General features: G+C 39.4%; 1 protein-coding gene across 1 annotated transcript; it reads right to left on the reverse strand.

Moving 5' to 3' along the window:
* Nucleotides 1–333: 333 nt before the first annotated feature.
* On the reverse strand, nt 334–16,238 carry LOC108671971 (protein suppressor of white apricot). Its single transcript, XM_018159576.2, has 16 exons — nt 15,936–16,238; nt 11,416–11,660; nt 10,965–11,122; nt 10,185–10,423; nt 9,678–9,862; nt 8,699–9,348; nt 8,427–8,551; nt 7,821–8,253; nt 7,471–7,641; nt 6,687–6,975; nt 5,448–5,545; nt 2,627–2,723; nt 1,995–2,396; nt 1,301–1,399; nt 888–1,038; nt 334–539 (listed from the first exon to the last, which is right to left on the reverse strand). The coding sequence occupies exons 2-16, from the start codon at nt 11,571–11,573 to the stop codon at nt 486–488; spliced, it is 3,309 nt and encodes a 1,102-aa protein (XP_018015065.1). The 5' UTR covers nt 11,574–11,660; nt 15,936–16,238; the 3' UTR covers nt 334–485.
* Nucleotides 16,239–18,044: the final 1,806 nt, after the last annotated feature.

Here is an 18,044-nt window from a genome sequence, read left to right on the forward strand (position 1 = left end):
AAGTTGGTCGCCACCACATTAGCGGCTTAAGCACTTTTCATAGAAGCGATAGAACAGCTCCCCTACCTACCCCTCACCAATTAGGATACCAGTCGCAGGGAGATTGAAGGTCTGTTTATAGAATAGCACCAGGTCATCATGGAATGGACAGTTCTTTAATTTCTATCTCACAACTCGGCTAAGATCGAATCAGGGACAGGAACTTCTCGGGTATAATTTAAACACGCAAGACCTTTACATAAGAAAACAAGAACGGTCAAGCATATTTTCAGTAAAAAAGAAATTTACAAAGAATTAATTCACAAAATTATACCTCAGGAAAATGAAACGAAATTGAGTAATGCTTAACATTAACATCTTTAAAAATACAATTGATAGCGCGGGTTGTCTTGCGATTTCCTAAAAACGACGTATAACAAAGCCCGCTTCATTCAGAGAGAGTTGTATTGCTGAGGACGGAAGCGCTTTGCGTCAACAGTAAAAATTCAGTCGTTGGCTCTCGGTTTCTCCATGAGAGCGTGAACTTTGGCGCGTAAGCCCTGGAATACAAAAAAATGGCTCTGATGGTATGTACATACTTACGTCACTTAAACATTTTAAAATTAAAAATCGTATGAAAACGCATTATTCTGGTTAGGAGCGGTATCATTCGATTTGAAAACCCCCACTGCGCCCAACCTACAAGCTATCAAGTGCAAGAATGTATTTCATCTTCTTGATAGAAGCATGGTTTCTGTGGATTCAGAATTTAAAAAAATCGACTACAAATGGTGTTTAAACCCACACTGTGTAATTTTGCACCATGACGCAGAGATGCACCAAGTAAATGCAGGATCTCTGGTTTTACGAAATGCTGAATTAACGGCACTCATTGCATATCCGCTAACCTGTGTAATTCTGGCAACGGCGGAGCTGCTCTTCAAATCAAAAGTCGTAGGCAGAGGCAGTTTGGGGGCAGGAGGAGGGCTCGTCGCTGGAGTGCTGGAAGCGGCCTCAGGAGGTCTCGTCTCAGAAACAAGAAATGCTTCTCTGGACGAACTGCGTGCAAATAAGAAAAATATTGACAAAATGTCTTAGAGCGTCAACTGAGATGTCGATAATTCAAATATATATTCAATTGAGTGATGTTTACATATTCGAAAGAATCTAGGTTTCCATAGAAAAGTAAACTAAATTAGACGGCTCTTCAAGAGCTCGAATCATTCCGTGATGACTGATGACGGCTTCTCAAGAGCTCGAATCATTCCGTGATACATCAAATACGAATAGTGCAACCTTCTCTAATGTAGACAACATTGACCTGGAAGCTCTAGAAGAGGCGGTGGTAACAGCAGCTGTGGGTAGCGGAGCCAAGGTCCTCGGGACACTCATCACGCTGGAGCTGCTGCTGTCACTCTCTCTGTCAATACACATGGAATTCAGTTTATAATGATTGCAGTTAAATATATAAACAAATATACAATAGAATAAACACGTAAAACTAGAAATGTATGAAAAAAATACTACAGGATACTCAACTATAAATTAAGAAGCTAAAGGTTCGTAATGCTTTAACTATTTATGCCGACTGACATAATAAAAGAAATTAGCAACATTTATATTAAAGCAATTTGCTACTCTTAAGTACTTGCCAGATGTTGAATAGGAGGTTTTACGAACTAAATAAAAACAAAAACCCGATGTAGATATTGATTTCAACCGAATCAACTACCATGATGAATGGCAACTGGAAAATCCTCCTCAAAGATTCCCACATTTGACACCAGTTCTTGTATAGATGAAGATACGAGTGAACATTATCTATGATTTTGATTGCAAACACATTTCACTCTTAGCTTTACAACAAGGATCAATATAAATGAGAAATAATAAAAGAAAATAAATGTGCATAACATTAGGTATGAACGTACTCGACTGAATTAAAATGAACAGTCGCTGCAATACAGAAACATAAAATAGTATATGCAAGTAACGGAGAAAATAAGGCGACCTACATCACTTGGATATCGTCTCCACTCTGTGCGTCTTTGTCTTCACTTCGCCTGTCTCTGTACTTGTACGACCCAGAAGATTCAGGCCCACTAGATGACCGACTATACGACGAAAATTCATCGTCTGAAGAAGAAGAGGAGACTGAAGCGTTACGATGACTACGAGAAGCTTTCTTGTTCTTGCTTCTCTTGCTTGATTTGGACTTCTTCTTCTTGCTTTTGCTCTTTTTTTTAGACGAGGAGTGCGCTGGTTTCCGGCTGGAAGAATGATCGGAGTGATGACGACGTTTCTTGTGATGTGAAGATCGCTCGTGACGATGGTGCTTGCGCTTACGTTTCTTAGAGCTTGTTGAAGGGGAACGTTCAGAGCTGGCGGAGAGGGAGCGTTCGCGGTGTTTGCTGCTCCTGACAATGCACACATGAAAACAATACATTAGTACTGGAAAAATACCATAATCTAGAGTTTAATAAATAGCTATTTAAACCCAATGCATAGCATTGTCGTTTGATGGTCAGCACAAGATTAACCACGAATACTTGTTGATTGATTGAAAAGTTATCTTTGTTGAAATAAAATAAAGAAAAGAAAAAGGACAAGCCACAAATCCATAGACAATGTGGTTGTTACAACTTACTTGCGTTTCTTGACTCTAGATGAACGCGAGCTGCTGCCACGACTGAGGGAGGATGCGAAGGGGCTTGAAGCAATCCCACCACGAGTCGCGGTTTCATCTGTAAAAAACAAAAGCCTGAGCAATGATTGAAATGTTTCATCTCTGATAAACAAAAATCCTGAAAAACGGATGTATAAACTGAAAACATACCAAGCATTTATCTATTAACCTTTGAAATATATATAGAACCTCTAAAATAGTTTTAAATTATTTGGTTGTTATGTGCTACTGGTAATGAAAATCTCATAACAGATACTTAACGAGTGAAAAGAATTTTGGTTACGAGTCGGAGAATGTATGTGCCTCGTTTGGTTGGAAGATGAGCGAGTCTTCTATCGCCATAAATACAATTGAAAAACTTTTCTAATAATGTCGCTGAACTAAATGATTTCATCGACTGTAGTTCGATGAAGGACTGATAAAATGAAACCACTACTTGTCAACAAAGATGCAATTGCTGATAACTCACCTGCCAACAACGTACCTGCAGCTGCAACAAATGTTCTTACATTTATCGGTGAGAAATATTTGTAATCTGGAAATTTTCTGTCATTTCAAACCCCGGTAAATACTTGCAATACCGTTGCTTTCCGGTGGCCTCGAGTTTTATATGACAATTTTTTTACACGCTTGCCAGATATTCTTGGCTTAAGCGCCAATGAAGAACTAAGTCTTTAGCTCCTGCATAAATCGTGCCGTTTTCACTGCTGCAAATGCCGAGGATAAACATCTGTAGATTTTGATAAATCTCAAACGGAAAATAGTTCGTAGGGCAGACTCACTGCCTCAACGTGACCACTCAGGTGACGAGGACAGCTTCTCCAATCAAAGAACGTGTGAAGGCATTCAAAGCTCGCCATAATTGTGCTCGTGAATGTAGAAATTTCGACGCCGAAAAATAAATTAATGCCAGAAATGCCACTGCGGCTATAAACCTGACCAATCGAGATGAGATCGTTATCAAAACAGCTGCAAGGAAAGCGGGATTTTTAGTAAGGAACCTACAAAAGAACCAAGTCAATAGGAGTACAGAAGCTTCCTCGCTTCTAAATTGGCATATGAGAAGTGAAAATTTTATCCCCAAGTCACTGTCAACGGAACACGAGCTCATAAGCAATATCAGCTGCCTGAATAGGATCTCAACACATCAATATTTTTTGATTGAAGACGGCGACACATTTTCATATTCAATACCAAGTAAACAAATTTCCAGTGTGGCACCTTCAGTATTAAGAATCAATAAGTCTGGAAAATTAATAATGAATATTTAATTGACAAGACATCTCTGCTAATCCTATCAGAATTTTCGAAAAAAGTTGTTCAAGTACGTAAGCGACACTAAACAACAGAGAGTCAGATATCCATGAACCACTCGCAACAATTGCGTCAAGCACCCTGATAGTACAAACTTCAGTTGTCTGGCTAATAATCCCCAGAATTAGCCAACAATCTTCAGAATTAGCCAACAATAGCCAGAATTAGCCAACAATCGTCTGAATTAGCAAACCATGTTCAGAATTAGCCATCAATCGTTCGAATTAGCCAACCATAGTCGAAATTAGCCAACAATTATCCGAATTAGCCAACCATGGTCAGAATTAGCCAACAGTCGTCAGAATTAGCCAACCATGGTCAGAATTAGCCAACAGTCGTCAGAATTAGCCAACCATGGTCAGAATTAGCCAACCATCACCAGAGTTGGCTGACATTGGTTACGGCGGCAGCTGCGAACAAAAGAAATGTTAAGAAGAACGCAGGTTGTGGAGGCGACGCAAAAGCGTACCTCCTCTCAGCAAGGGCGGCAGCTGAGCCCTCCTGACACAGCGTGGGCCATCATCATCATCCTCAGGGGCACGCAACTCAATAACTGCCTCAACCTGTAATGACAATCAAGAACATCATAGACAACCATAACGTCACCGACAGTGGGCGCGCGAAAGTGTTCAATTGTTACACGTTCGAGCACCAAAGCCGGAGATCATATTTTTTGCTTCAAGAACACTGCGAGTGTACACTGTTGATTAATACTGAACAAAAAATGCGAAGTTATTATTAATGAACAATTAAAATAATTTGAAAAGAACAAGTTAGTACACCAGCAAGGTACTTGCATCGGACGGAGTATGTCTCAGGGAGCATAGGCCTTTGTTTTTAGCAAATTTACTTATTGAAAAACATACAATGGAAACTTTAAAAATGAATATAAATCAAGTGCGTTTGTAACAGCACCGGAACACTGTAATGGCTTGATGCTCCTTGAGATGATCATTAATTGATAAGTGAGCCAGCCAACTGTAAGATCCGAGACAATCACACAATCTTGGCATCTCCTCATTCCTCAACTTGCACGGCAATAAAACGTGCAACATTTCTAAGATTTTTGTTAGAGCTTCGCTTAGTTTTAACAAAATTTTACTAGCCATCCCTTGATGGCAAATTATGAAGATTAGGCAGACCAAAGTTGAGGCAATGTGAGTGTCTACAATTGGCCCAAAAAATCAGCACGACACTGCCAGGCCCACCTTGTGGGTCGAGAGACATTAATGAAAGTACTTAAGAGTTTCAAATATTTTTCACCTTGAGTAATGAAGAATATTACTTAAGAAACCTTAAGGGGTAATAAGCAGATAAGATTTAAATAAATTCGCACAAGTACTAAGCCAGGCAGTGACGGCTGGTAAACATCCTTGTGGATTTAGAGAAACAGAAGGAGGAGCGATGTCTTTCCATTGTATTAGAGTAAACTGAGCTGATAAAAGGACATCGTAAGGGGCCAGCTCACCGTTGATCAGGAGTGACGACACCGCCGCAGCTAGCAGACCCGGCGGCTTCTTGGCAGGCTGGCACGGCAAAGACGGTGACGCCGGAGCATCGCCTGACCTGCAAATCTGTTCTTTTAGAATCAAAGCGCACTTGATCGTGTTTTGAACACTTACTCCTTGATATTCAATAAAACTCTTACAAACGTCCAACTGTTACAAACCATATTAACATACCTGCACTCCTAAAACACAACCATATCCAATTTTAAGGCGTATTTAGCGAACGAAACCTAAATCATCATCAAAGCAGGCTGAGAGGTAATCGCCAATTGTAATGATTGATTTTTTTTCACAATATGCTTTACTGTTAAGGGTTGCCAAGATAGTTGTCAAAATGAATACTTGTCGAAATAATGCGTAAAATGCAGAAAAAGAGAATTATACTAAGCAATTGATATGAAAAAGTAGTATTTAGAAAGAAATCTTGCCTCAAAGAGATTCTGATTACACTGAGAATGATTATGTAAGGATCAAGCCATTTCTAGCTAACCCTAGGGAAATATTTGCCTCCGTAGTCTTAGTCTGTGTTCATTAGCCGGCCATCAGCCACTCTTGCTCTGGCCGCCAGCGCCATAGGTTAGTAACTAATAATGTTCTCTTGATAGGAAATCTTCATTTGTCTTGCCTGTGAATATTATGTTCTGTACCTTTGAAACGTTTAAGGGGCCATGCTGATCTCTCTTGTATCCATTCCAGTTCCGGTTGGGGAGACTGTCTACTATCTGACACACCAGTGACCCGAGTTAACAGCAAGACTATCACAGCAGTGTTATCAAGTAGGCCTATGGAACTACCAGTCGTCTGTGCCTCTATCCGCCATCTGTGAACCAGTCGTGTGGGCTACTTCCAGTCGTCCGTATCTCTACCGTCAGTCGTCCGTACGTGGCTCTACCTCCAGTCGTCCGTAACCCTACCGTCAGTCGTCCGTAACCCTAACGTCAGTCTTCCATAACTGTACCGTCAGTCGTCTGGGATTCTCTCGTCGGCTAACTGCATTCCCTCCCCGGATCTTGCCTTGTTCCTAAGTTAAGATGTCGATTCGTTTATATCTCATTAAATTTATTGTGTGATGCGTCCACTATTACCCACCGGTTCGACTGATGCCGTTTAGCCTCTTCGATACCCTTACAGATTAACTGTACCATAAGCAAAGCTACACTGACAATGGCACTGCAGTGAAAGATGTCAAATTTACTTACGTGCAGAGCGGCGCTGCTTGCGAGACGGTGTCATCATGTGCCGTTGAGATCAGACCATCTTCAGCGGGCTCTGAGACGACGGCTGCTGGAGACCTCGAGCGATCCATGGAGGGTGAGTGGTCCTTACTGAGGGGCTGTGGAGTGCGGGGCGATGGGGGGGAGGACGGGGGGCACGACGAAGCAGGACGAGGGGACAAGGTAGGAGACGAGGGGAGTGGTGATGGGGGAGGAGGGGGAGAAGTGGTGGCGGCCATCATGAGTGCAGCAATCTCAGGAGGCAGTTGGGGACCTGTGAAACAATGGTTGGTTCAATAAGGTATTTCTTTGGGTACAAGAAAGTATAACTGTTACCTAGAATTTGTTTCAAAAGATCAATTACCCCGAATTTGTTTAAATAGAACTCTTATCTAGAATTTGTGAACAAGTAATGCGCGTACCAAAATTTCAAGAAAACATCCATTTATACATTTCAAATGGAAACTGCATATAACACGATAGAAAATAAAAATATATAGAACTTTCTAACGCTCATTATAATCAAAATTATTTTTGCAAGGCAATTACAGGAAATTTATATAGTACACTCAGAAAATGAATGGCTCATATTGTCCAAGTACTGACATAATTTTGGCACATGGTACTGCCACGTCCTTTCACCAGGCCACACTGGGTCAGGATGCCCCACAGAGAGGAACAAAGTGCACCGATGTTCGGACATAGTCTCACTAATTTCTCTGAGTTTATACGATTCTAGCATACTTTCAGTCACACAACAAGAGCCCACCGATCATTGGAGGGGCAGGAGGGTTGGCGGGGTCCACCTTGAGCTTGGATATGAAGGCATGCGCGGCCGCCTTGCGCTTACGCCGCTTCTCTGAGGGCTTGGCAGGGGCAGCGGCTGCCTCCTGCGCGTCGCATGAGTCGCCGTACTCGTCAGCGCCGCGGTTTTCTTGAGCTATTGTGGATAAGTTATTTAATATAAATTCATTACCGAGTATTAAAACAATCTAATTTGAAAGACATCATTATCAGTAATTGAACTTTATTTCGGCTGTAAAGATAATATACTTGCAGAAATACAGTGATGCGTGCATCATAAGTGACTGTGAATAACATCATGATTAACAGTCTCACCATATTTGAAGATGTCATACATTTCCTCATCAGCCGATGAATTCTCCTCATCTTCTTGCATGGCTTTCGGCCGTTCATACTCATCATAATTTTTCATGGCTGCACGTTTTGCCTCCTCAGCACGTTTCTTTTCCAGCTCTTCCTCCCTGAGTTTGCGCTCCTTCTTCTCCTGCTCGAACTGCTCACGCTTCATCTGACGCCAGCGACGGCGTTCCTGACGAAGTTCTTGGCGCTTCTGTTGCTCCTCGGCATCAAGATTCTCTAGATCTTCTTCACTGGAACTAGACTCGAGCGGGAAGCTGGTAGGGGGCAGAGTAACTTCCTGGTCCTTACGCTGCTTCAGTTTGAAGCTGATGGTGGGAGGACTGCTGACACAGTCACTGCCAGCCATGGATTTAGATGCTGCTATAACAGTCTTCATGTCCCTGGTGCTCTGCAACAAGTAAATGGATCAGAGGGCCAGGAATTTCAAACATAACAAACATCAAACCATTTCATTCATAATAATATGGGTCTAAAGAAATGAACAATCTCATGCACAATAATACAAAGTTAATAAATGAAACTAAACTCAATTTACGATGCAATTAAGAAATATTAGCTTACTTCAGAACGCTTGGAGGCGCTTTTGCTGAGATGCTCCCCAAATATTTCAGCAAAAAGAGATTTTTTCAGTTCAAAATATTTGTTGTAGTCGTTACCAGTTTTGAGGAAATCAAAACGAGGATCACCTGTAAAGGAATTAATGTAAAAATCATTTTATTCTCAATTTAAAAAAATATATTAGCAACATCACCTTACAATCTTAGGAATAGCCGGCAGTGAAGAATGTCAAGTAAGATTAGAATAAATCATCTATGCAATGAAAGAAAACTCACCTCTACTTTTGATGGTTTGTTCAAACCTAGATCCGTTTTTGACAATATAGCACGCAATTTTATCTATGACCATTTGGTCTCTGTTAGAAGGCCATTTGACAGCATCGTAACTGTCGATGACATTGCTCACTTCACCATCTTTCTTCAAAGAGCTATTTCGTTTACCAAGACAACTCTTGTCCTTGTTTTTTGTGACTTTAGGTTGAATATCTCCGTTTTGAGGTGCAGGAGTTACTGGAGAATGAGAATCTGAATCAGAGTAACTGTAATCACTTTCATCTGCCTGATTAAATGAAGGATAATCAACGAGTCCAGCAAATGGCTTGTTCGGGGCTACTGTTTTATCAGCAGCAGTAGGCTGGACGCACGGTGACGACGGGACAGCAAGAGGAGCTTGAGCCACGCTCTGTATACTTGCTTTACTCTTTTCTGTCTGTTGAGAGATGGCATCCGCGGCACTAGCTTGTGAGTTTGCTTGTTTAGCCTGATTTTCTTTAATTTTACTAATGAGCTTAGAATAAGAACAATCAGAGAATGTGGTAACTTTTCTGCTGGGAGTTGCAGCGTCGGGCGCTGCATCTGCTGATGGATTAAAACTGGCAGCAGGCGCATCTTCCACTGGATCTTCATCTTGCTGTTCTTCAACATACCTAGAAACGAGAAGTTTTCACAATATTGTAACTATATTCACAAGGACCACGAAAAATACTTTGTTACATTGACATAATTTTTATGCAAATCTAGCTACATATTTTGAGCTAAGCTTTCAGTTTCTTGTTTTAACAATGATTCATTGGTCAATAAAAAAAAAAATTTTAAATGATTTGTCTTTCAAATTGCTTTTTGATTGAAAAATAAATGAATTATATATCAGGATGAAATCCTTGCCTTTTATGCCAGGATGCCATCTAAACAAGAAATAAAAGTAAATACTGATGAGCACAAAAAGCTGCCATGCGGCAACAAAACTTCTAATTACCTGCCACTCTTCATGAGCCCCACAATATGCTTGTAGTAGGCATTGAGGCTGTTGTCAAATGACATGAAGCCAAAAAGAGCATTGCCAGTTTGTTTGGTCTTCAGGATGATCTCCATCTGAGAGCCTTGCTTAGCAATGAACCCTGCTGTCTTCACTATGATCTTGTGTTGTTTCAGGCTTGTTGGCTGAAAAAAATTATTTTTTCAATTTTAAGCAGAAAATTGTACTTCACACATCAATCAATTCAGAAAAAGCCTCCCATAAAACTTTAATTTTGAAAAACTTCCATGAAAATCCTGAACTAGCAGAATTTTTGCATTTTTTCTTGCTCTCTATTAATTATACCACAAATTTATGTCTCATAGCAAATTATGTGAATATAAAAGAAGAAAGAATCCATTATTTGACTATTATCTAAGAAAAGGAATATCAATTAAGCGCATCAATATCAAAGAAGCATACGGTGGAATCCGAATAACTGACAAATATAATGGGATAAGAACTTACAACAACAATTCCTGGTGGCAGTGACAGAGAAGAAGGTGGAGTAAATTTGTCATGAGGTTTGTTCTGCAATGGTACTGACACCACTGTATCAAGTGCTGGTTGTGGAACATTGCTTGTTTGAGAAGAATCATCAGCAGTGTCAGGAACAGCCATTGGAAAACCATCATAAGAGTACCCAACTTGGCTGAAACTTGATGTGCCATGAGCTAGCTCCATTTGCAGTCGCTTACTTTCTTCCTCTGAAGAGAAAACTCTTCCTTAGATTCTAACCACAATCAGGCAATAAGACTGATATCATGATTACTTAGATGGATTCTATACACAATCAGGCAATGAGAGTTACCTATATCATGATTACTCAGATGGATCCAAAACACAATCCCGCAATAAGAGTTATATCATAATTTTTAAAAACAATACAAGCATAGTTTAGCACTTGTTTGCAACATAAAACTATGATTAATTCAATAGGATAATAAATCAGTAGGTAAAGTCGTTAGTAAACTGTAAATACAAGTTGTGTAGTAGAAAAATAAATCGTTTGCTCTTTGTTATTTTTTAGCTCAAAGACTCGAGATTTTAATCTATGGACTATGAAAAATAGCATGTATATTATTTATCAATAGGAATATGACAATTTTAAAAAAGATTGTGATAATGTTTAATTTCGTGGCATTGCAAATAACACATTTCCTACCTATATACTGTCACAATGAGTAACTAGTAAGAACATATTTTGTTGATTCAAATCATGCAAATGACGGATTTGAGAACTCATACCTTCTTTTTCAGCAATGACGTCAAGATCATAGTACAGAGCCACGTATCTCTCATACTTGCACAGCTCTTCTTCCTTGAGCTCAACTTCAGTGAGTACAGCTGGTGGACCACTGGAAGCAGCAGCTCCTAGATCATATAAAGCTCCTCGAACATCATACCTGCAATATTAAATAAATCAGTTATGTCCTTGGAAAATAAAATCCTGCAAATATCCAAGTTTTAATAATGATAAATCACAAGAAAAAATTCATAATTTGAAGATACTTGAGTATAAAGCACCACAAACATCATACCTGCAATATTAAATAAATCAGTTACATCCTCGGAAAATAAAATCCTGGAAATATCACAGTTTAAATAATGATAAATTATAAGAAAAAATTCATAATTTGAACATACTTGAGGTCACTGAAAACTTTTTAATGCATAGCGAATTAAGACTGTCACTCACCTGTCAATCATCATAGTAGTGTCACCCATCCAGGGAATGAGATGGCTCCCACTTTCAATAAATTGAGCTTTTTCATCATCCCTAAATAATTTACAAGAATAACCAAAGACAAGAAGTTCTTCCGGTACACTCAAAGCAGCTTTTACTATATTTGCCATAATTTAATCAGTTGCAGCTGGACATCAGAATGATACATCCAAAATCATTACCTATTGAATATACCTATCACTTTAACTATCAATGGCCTGCAAGTGAGAAATAAAAAGTTGTGTGAGCAACAGTTAACCACACTTTAACAAACAATGAATTACAAATAACTGTAGTTAATTCAAAATAAATCATAATCTTAACTCTGAAATACATTAAATCTGATTTTTCTTAACCCACTAGGCACTAGGGCAAGGTGGAATTCAGGAGGGGTAAAATATTCTTTTTAGAAGTTTACATATGTTGGATCAAAAATTCTGAAAGTACATTTTCTTTTTCCTTTTTGGCTGATATTTTGAAACTGATCATGTACCCAGGTTGGATCAATCATGAAAATATGAGCCACCATTCTTAGAATTCCACCCTGCATTGGTGTGAAATGCAGCCAACACAACATCTACTCTCAAAGCAACAACTTAATTTTAAAGCCACAAGTTTATTGGCAACATGGAGACTTTGCTCTTCATGTGCTGAATCTAATGACTTGGAAAATGGTGAAAGAGCTATAATTGCATCTTGGAAAGTGGATATATTTAGGGTGGTATTCTAACCCATCTGTAAAAAATCACAGGTGATTATTAGAAATATCATGCATATATGTGCTATTATTCTTACTTTTCACAAAAAAAAAGTAGGGACAGGCTACACAAGGGGGAGAAATTATATGCAGGTACCAGCATTCTTGTATCAACCATGGGTGGCTCCTGCCCAATTTTATAGTTTTAATGTTCTATTTCTTCCAGGAATGGTAGGTTATTTACTCAAGATTACAGGGTCATCAATATTTAGCGTTACATTGTTTTTTCAAAATCGATACACTCGCAAAAGAGTCAAATGTGTCATATGGAACCATGTCGACTGTTCTCCGGAAGGACCTAAAATTGTCCCCCATTGAAGCCTGTCAAAAAACACCAACTGTCAGCTCAAGTTGTTGACAAACGCCTCCAAAGATCCAAGATTCTTCTTTCCTGCATTCATGATGGCACACCGCTGAACCTTGTTTACAGTGATGAGAGATATTCAATGTTGAACACTACTTCAACAGATGATCAAAATGATCAAATTTGGTCAAAGAATTGGACGAAGGATCCTGTGTGGTGACTAGGAAGTAATGCCTGACCTCAGTGATGGTCTGGGCAGCCATAACAGAGCCCTCAAGGGGACCCCTCTTTTTTGTTGACAAAGAGGTGAAATTGAATCAGAACTATCGAGATGCCATCCTTGTTGGTGCATTGTTGCCCTGGGCACAAAAGCACTTCAAAAAACGTCCCTGGTCGTTCCAGCAGGACTCTGCACCATCCCATGGGGCCAAATTGACTCAGGAGTGGCTGTCAAGAATGTTCCAACTTCATTACCAAAGATGAATGGCCCCCATCCTCACCTGATCTGAATCCTCTGGATTTTAAGATCTGGTCATACCTTGAGAGCAAGGTCTCGACCCTTCACCATAGCAGTTTGGATGCCCTAAAGGTCAAACTGCTGAAGGAGTGGCCAAAATCCCGCTAAGTGTCATTCGTGACTTGTGTAAGGCTTTCTCTAAGCATCTAGAACTCGTTAATGATGCAGATGGTGAATGTATTGAATGAAATTGTGGGAATTGTATCTCTGAACCTCTGCCTACATAAATACATTTTCAAACATTCACAATTGCGTTTCATTTCCTAGTTCTAACCACTCAAAGTTGTAATGCTAAATATTGATGACCCTGTATTTCAGTTCCAGGCAAGAAACTTTATCAGTTCCAAAATATGAACTCAATATCAAAGGTAAGTTTGATCCCAGATTTTTAGATCAATATTTGTGCATATGCTCAGTTCAAACCAATCTGGGTATCACTCCTATAAATAAGAATTTAAAAAATTGCAGGTAAAAACTTTTGCTTTAAGTGCAATTTTTGAGAATCTTTGGACAAAATGTGCCATTGCTATCTCTATGAAAAATCTAGTCTAGACCAGGGCTATAAAACAGGCAAAGTTGACTGCAAGCTACTGAGGAAAATATCTACTCTCCAAGCCACAACTTGATTTTTAGAAATGTGAATTTTAATGTTTGTGAGCCATGAGTCAATTTTTTGAGCCGTGAATTGCTTTTCCAGGCTGTGGAAAGCCATTTTTAGCACTGCAAACTCATTTGCCAAACTGCAAGGTGGTGGCATTTTTTATCCATTCATGGTGAGGACTGGAGGTGGTGGTTGTGTTTATCTATTCACCCAGTAAAAAAGGTTAATAGTCTGCAAAAAATATTTTGGGTGCAGTCATTGTGCACTATAATGTGCAGGATAATATAGCATCTGTATGGTATTGAATTGCTGAAGTCATGAAATAACACACATGTGGACCATGATATCTTTGATCAAACAAAAATACATGACTTTGGGGCTGAAAGATTCAATACCTACCAAAATTCTGAAATGTTTGATCCACAATGTTTCAGAAAAGAAAAGTAGGATTTTCTAATTGTGACTGCCAGTGAGGGATTCTCATCTTATTCACAGGTGGTTTCACTCTTCACTCAGCAAAATTTCTCAGGGTAAGAATAGCTCTCCAATTGATTCACTATTTCACTACACTGCATGTCTGCATAGTGGCAAATGAAGGAGTTGTTAGACTTGGTACAGTTCAAGTTAGCTGATTCTGGTTCAAAATTTTGTTGACTATCATAATCCTATAGGAGTAATTAATAAGAATGCTAACAACATTAATAAACATCAACAAAAACTCTTGCTTTCCAGTATGCTGCTTTACAGTTTTCCAACCTAAAAAGATTGTGCCACTCAGAGTGAGAATGGCAAAGAAGAGGTAACCTTCCCTATAAGTATAGGGTGAAAAAATAATTTGAAACATACAACTAGTTTCTTTCATAGTATATTGATTGAATTTTGAACTAGATCAAAATAACTAATTATGAAATGATTTTAAGAAATCTCTAGTTTGCCACTATATATGTGCCTGGTGTCATTCAAGTCAGGGGCATAGTCATAGTGAACCTTTTGTTTATTGCTAGGATTGATGGAATAATAAACTAGAAAATTTGAAATGCATGGATAATTTCTCTGAAAGTGCTTTGATCAAAACTCAAGCAAGAAAATTTTTTTTAATAACCAATTAAACTGGTTTCAACAGGACAGTCAGAACTTGTGGTGTCAGAACTCAGAAGCACCTCAATTATCTCTGTCAGACTGTCAACTTGTCAAAGAGAAAAAGTAGAGCCCCATACTTGGTCCTTCAGTATTTGCAAAATTGGTAGTTACTACAGTACCGGTACTTTGCAAGATTATTTATTATAATGCATCAGGCAGTGATACACTGATGTGCCTGATCCCACATGACTGCAGCTTGCAGCAGCAGAGCTCACAAGTTAGCAATAATGTTAAACCATTTAAACCAACCTTGGTGTTTTTGACGAGTCAAAGGTGAAGGTGAAGAAGTTAGATTTTAGTATGTACCTGTGTGTAAAAAAAACTGAGAAGTGTAGACAGGTGCCAGCCAGGCTTGGCCTTGTCAATCATACACAAGATATTAATTTAAATCTCGAGTCATGGTAACAAACCAGAGATTTTTTAGAATCAGTTCATTTTTAATTACCTCATTTACTCAGGATTTAAGCAAATATCTTATGTATGATAATGATGATATAGATGATACTGATACTTACTGCCTACTGGTCTACTTATATGACTGAAAAATTAGCATGAGGCATATGGTGGCATTCTAAATGACCAAGTACCTTTTTAATGACCATTTAGGAGCTTGCCAGCCAAAATAGGAGTGCACGTCCTGGCAGACTGTACTACAGTGCTTCAACAAGAAAATCACTGCCATTTCCACCACATTTACCACTCTCCTTGTACCTTCAAACTGCACACCCCCCTCCCCCAGCTGTGAAGGTGGAGCTAAGTGACTGTCCACATCCTGGAATTCCACCAGGATTGAAGAAGGGCAAAAAAATTCTCTGCTTTGCCACTACCTAAGTGGAAATAATGCAACTTCAGACAGATTTGTATACGTTAGTTAATGAACTCTGCAGATGGCTCAGTCTGCAAAAAATTGCCACTAATTCCACAGGATGCACAAAATAAGTAATTATTTAAAATCTAATTCTGCAGCCCAATCAAAAAAGTTAATTACATTTGAAGTTAGAAGCATGAAGCCAGGAAAATTTGTCAGATGAATGCCAGGCGCATTAAAGAACAGTAGCTACCAAAACAGGAACAGTGTTCATGCTCATCAACCATCATATTGCTCAAGAAACAAATACAAGGTGAGATGCAATAAAATTTGTGTGTGAATACCAACCACAGAGCCCTGGCTCACCAAATATGAGAGGGTGTGTTGTTGTTGTTTCTTGCGCCAAACGTCACGCTTGTGTGGGCGGAGACTCTGGTAGTGGTCGGAGCGGTGGCACCGGAAGAGGGGGAAGATGGGCCAGGAACATCGACGCCTCCATGGGGTTGTCCCACAATGATGAGACGCTGAGGGACATGGGGAAGGTGGGGCAGGCAAAGAGGTGCTGGACAGATTGGAGGGGATTCCCACACTCTGGGCAAATGGCGCTAAGGGAGCGTCCAACCCTGTGGGTGTAGGACGGGTGTGTAATGAGCAGGGTTGGTGATTTTTTTTACTTTTTCAAAAATAAAAAAAAATAAATCAATTATTTTTTTATTTTAATGATTTTTTTTATTTATTTGATTTTTTCTATTTTTTTCAGCTTTTTTGTCTTTTTGAAGTGTTATTTTTTATGTTGCAATTAGCCTACTAACAATAACAGTATACGGATCATAATGGAAGGCTAAAAAGGGCACTTATTGCCTTCAATAATGGCCAACAGGCCATGGTGGTGTTTACGACTTAGGTAGGGATTTTTGGGTAAACAATTATTGATAAGTCTATTCATTTATTATATCGCATCAATAATACAGTAATCAATGTATATGGTAATATCATATCAATAAAGGAAAAACTAGTAAAAATCACAGAAAATGTCATTTATTCTACCTCTACATCATCTACAATGAAAAAGGAGGACTTCAGAGTACTGTTAGTAATGGATGAGTACACTTTGCATGCTTCAAACTTTCTACAATAAAAGACGAGGCCTTCAGAGTACTGTTAGTAATGGATGAGTACACTTTGCATGCTTCAAATATTTTAAAATGAAGTGTTATTCCAAGTGTCCTGAGTAGCCCCATTTGATGGGGCTACTCGGGACACTCTTTTTTTGCTTCTGGCACCTTACGAATAGCATATGGAATTTTTTTGAAGATGCCATTCTATAGCCCTCATAAGCTATAAAATGAGCCTAAACTTGTTTATGAAATGTTTCATGATAAGAAGTTATCAACAAAAAACGCTCAAAACCATCCCGAGTAGCCCCGGTTGACGGTACACTCTGCATGCTTCAAATGTTTGAAATTGAGTTTTATTTCAAGTGTCCCTTTTTACCCCATTTTGAGATTAATTCAGGAGCCTTTTATTTTGCGTCTAGTGCCTTACAAATAGCATATGGAATTTTTTTGAAGATGCCATTCGATATCTCTTGCAAAAAGCTATAAAATGAGCCTAAACTTGTTTCTGAAATGTTTCATGGTAAGAAGTTATCAACAAAAAACGCTCACAACCTTCCTTTTCTACCCCGTTTGATGGTAGTGACAGGAAGAGATCTGTGCGCAATGTGGTAAACAAACTGCTGAGTTAGCGGGCATCTTGTAAATAAAGTGAATATGAGTATGGGCAACCCAACCATGGGTCAGAAAGGCCACTGGCCACTCTCTATTCTCATTGGTCTCCTTGCAATCTATAACTCGCACGCAAGGTTTTTTGCCATTGTCATCACCACTCACAAAAGATGTTCTCTTATGCTTGCTATCTCCACTCACAAAAGAGGTTCTCTTATGCTTGCCATCTCCACTCACAAAAGAGGTTCTCTTATGCTTGCCATCTCCATTCACAAACAAGCCACTCTTACACTTGGCATCTCCAGTTCTCCACTCACAAACAAGCCACTCTTATGCTTGGCATCTCTACTCACAAAAAAGCCACTCTTACACTTGGCATCTCCACTCACAAACAAGTCACTCTTACGCTTGGCATCTCCACTCACAAACAAGCCACTCTTATGCTTAGCATCTCCACTCACAAACAAGCCACTCTTACGCTTGGCATCTCCACTCATAACAAGCCACTCTTACGCTTGGCATCTCCACTCACAAACAAGCCACTCTTACGCTTGGCATCTCTACTCACAACAAGCCACTCTTACGCTTGGCATCTCTACTCACAACAAGCCACTCTTACGCTTGGCATCTCCACTCACAATCAAGCCACTCTTATGCTTGCTGCTTGGCATCTCTACTCACAACAAGCCACTCTTGAGCTTGGCATCTCCACTCACAATCAAGCCACTCTTATGCTTGCTGCTTGGCA

Source organism: Hyalella azteca, unplaced genomic scaffold, assembly GCF_000764305.2.
Source record: "Hyalella azteca isolate HAZT.00-mixed unplaced genomic scaffold, Hazt_2.0.2 contig16900, whole genome shotgun sequence".
NCBI lineage: Eukaryota > Metazoa > Arthropoda > Malacostraca > Amphipoda > Hyalellidae > Hyalella > Hyalella azteca.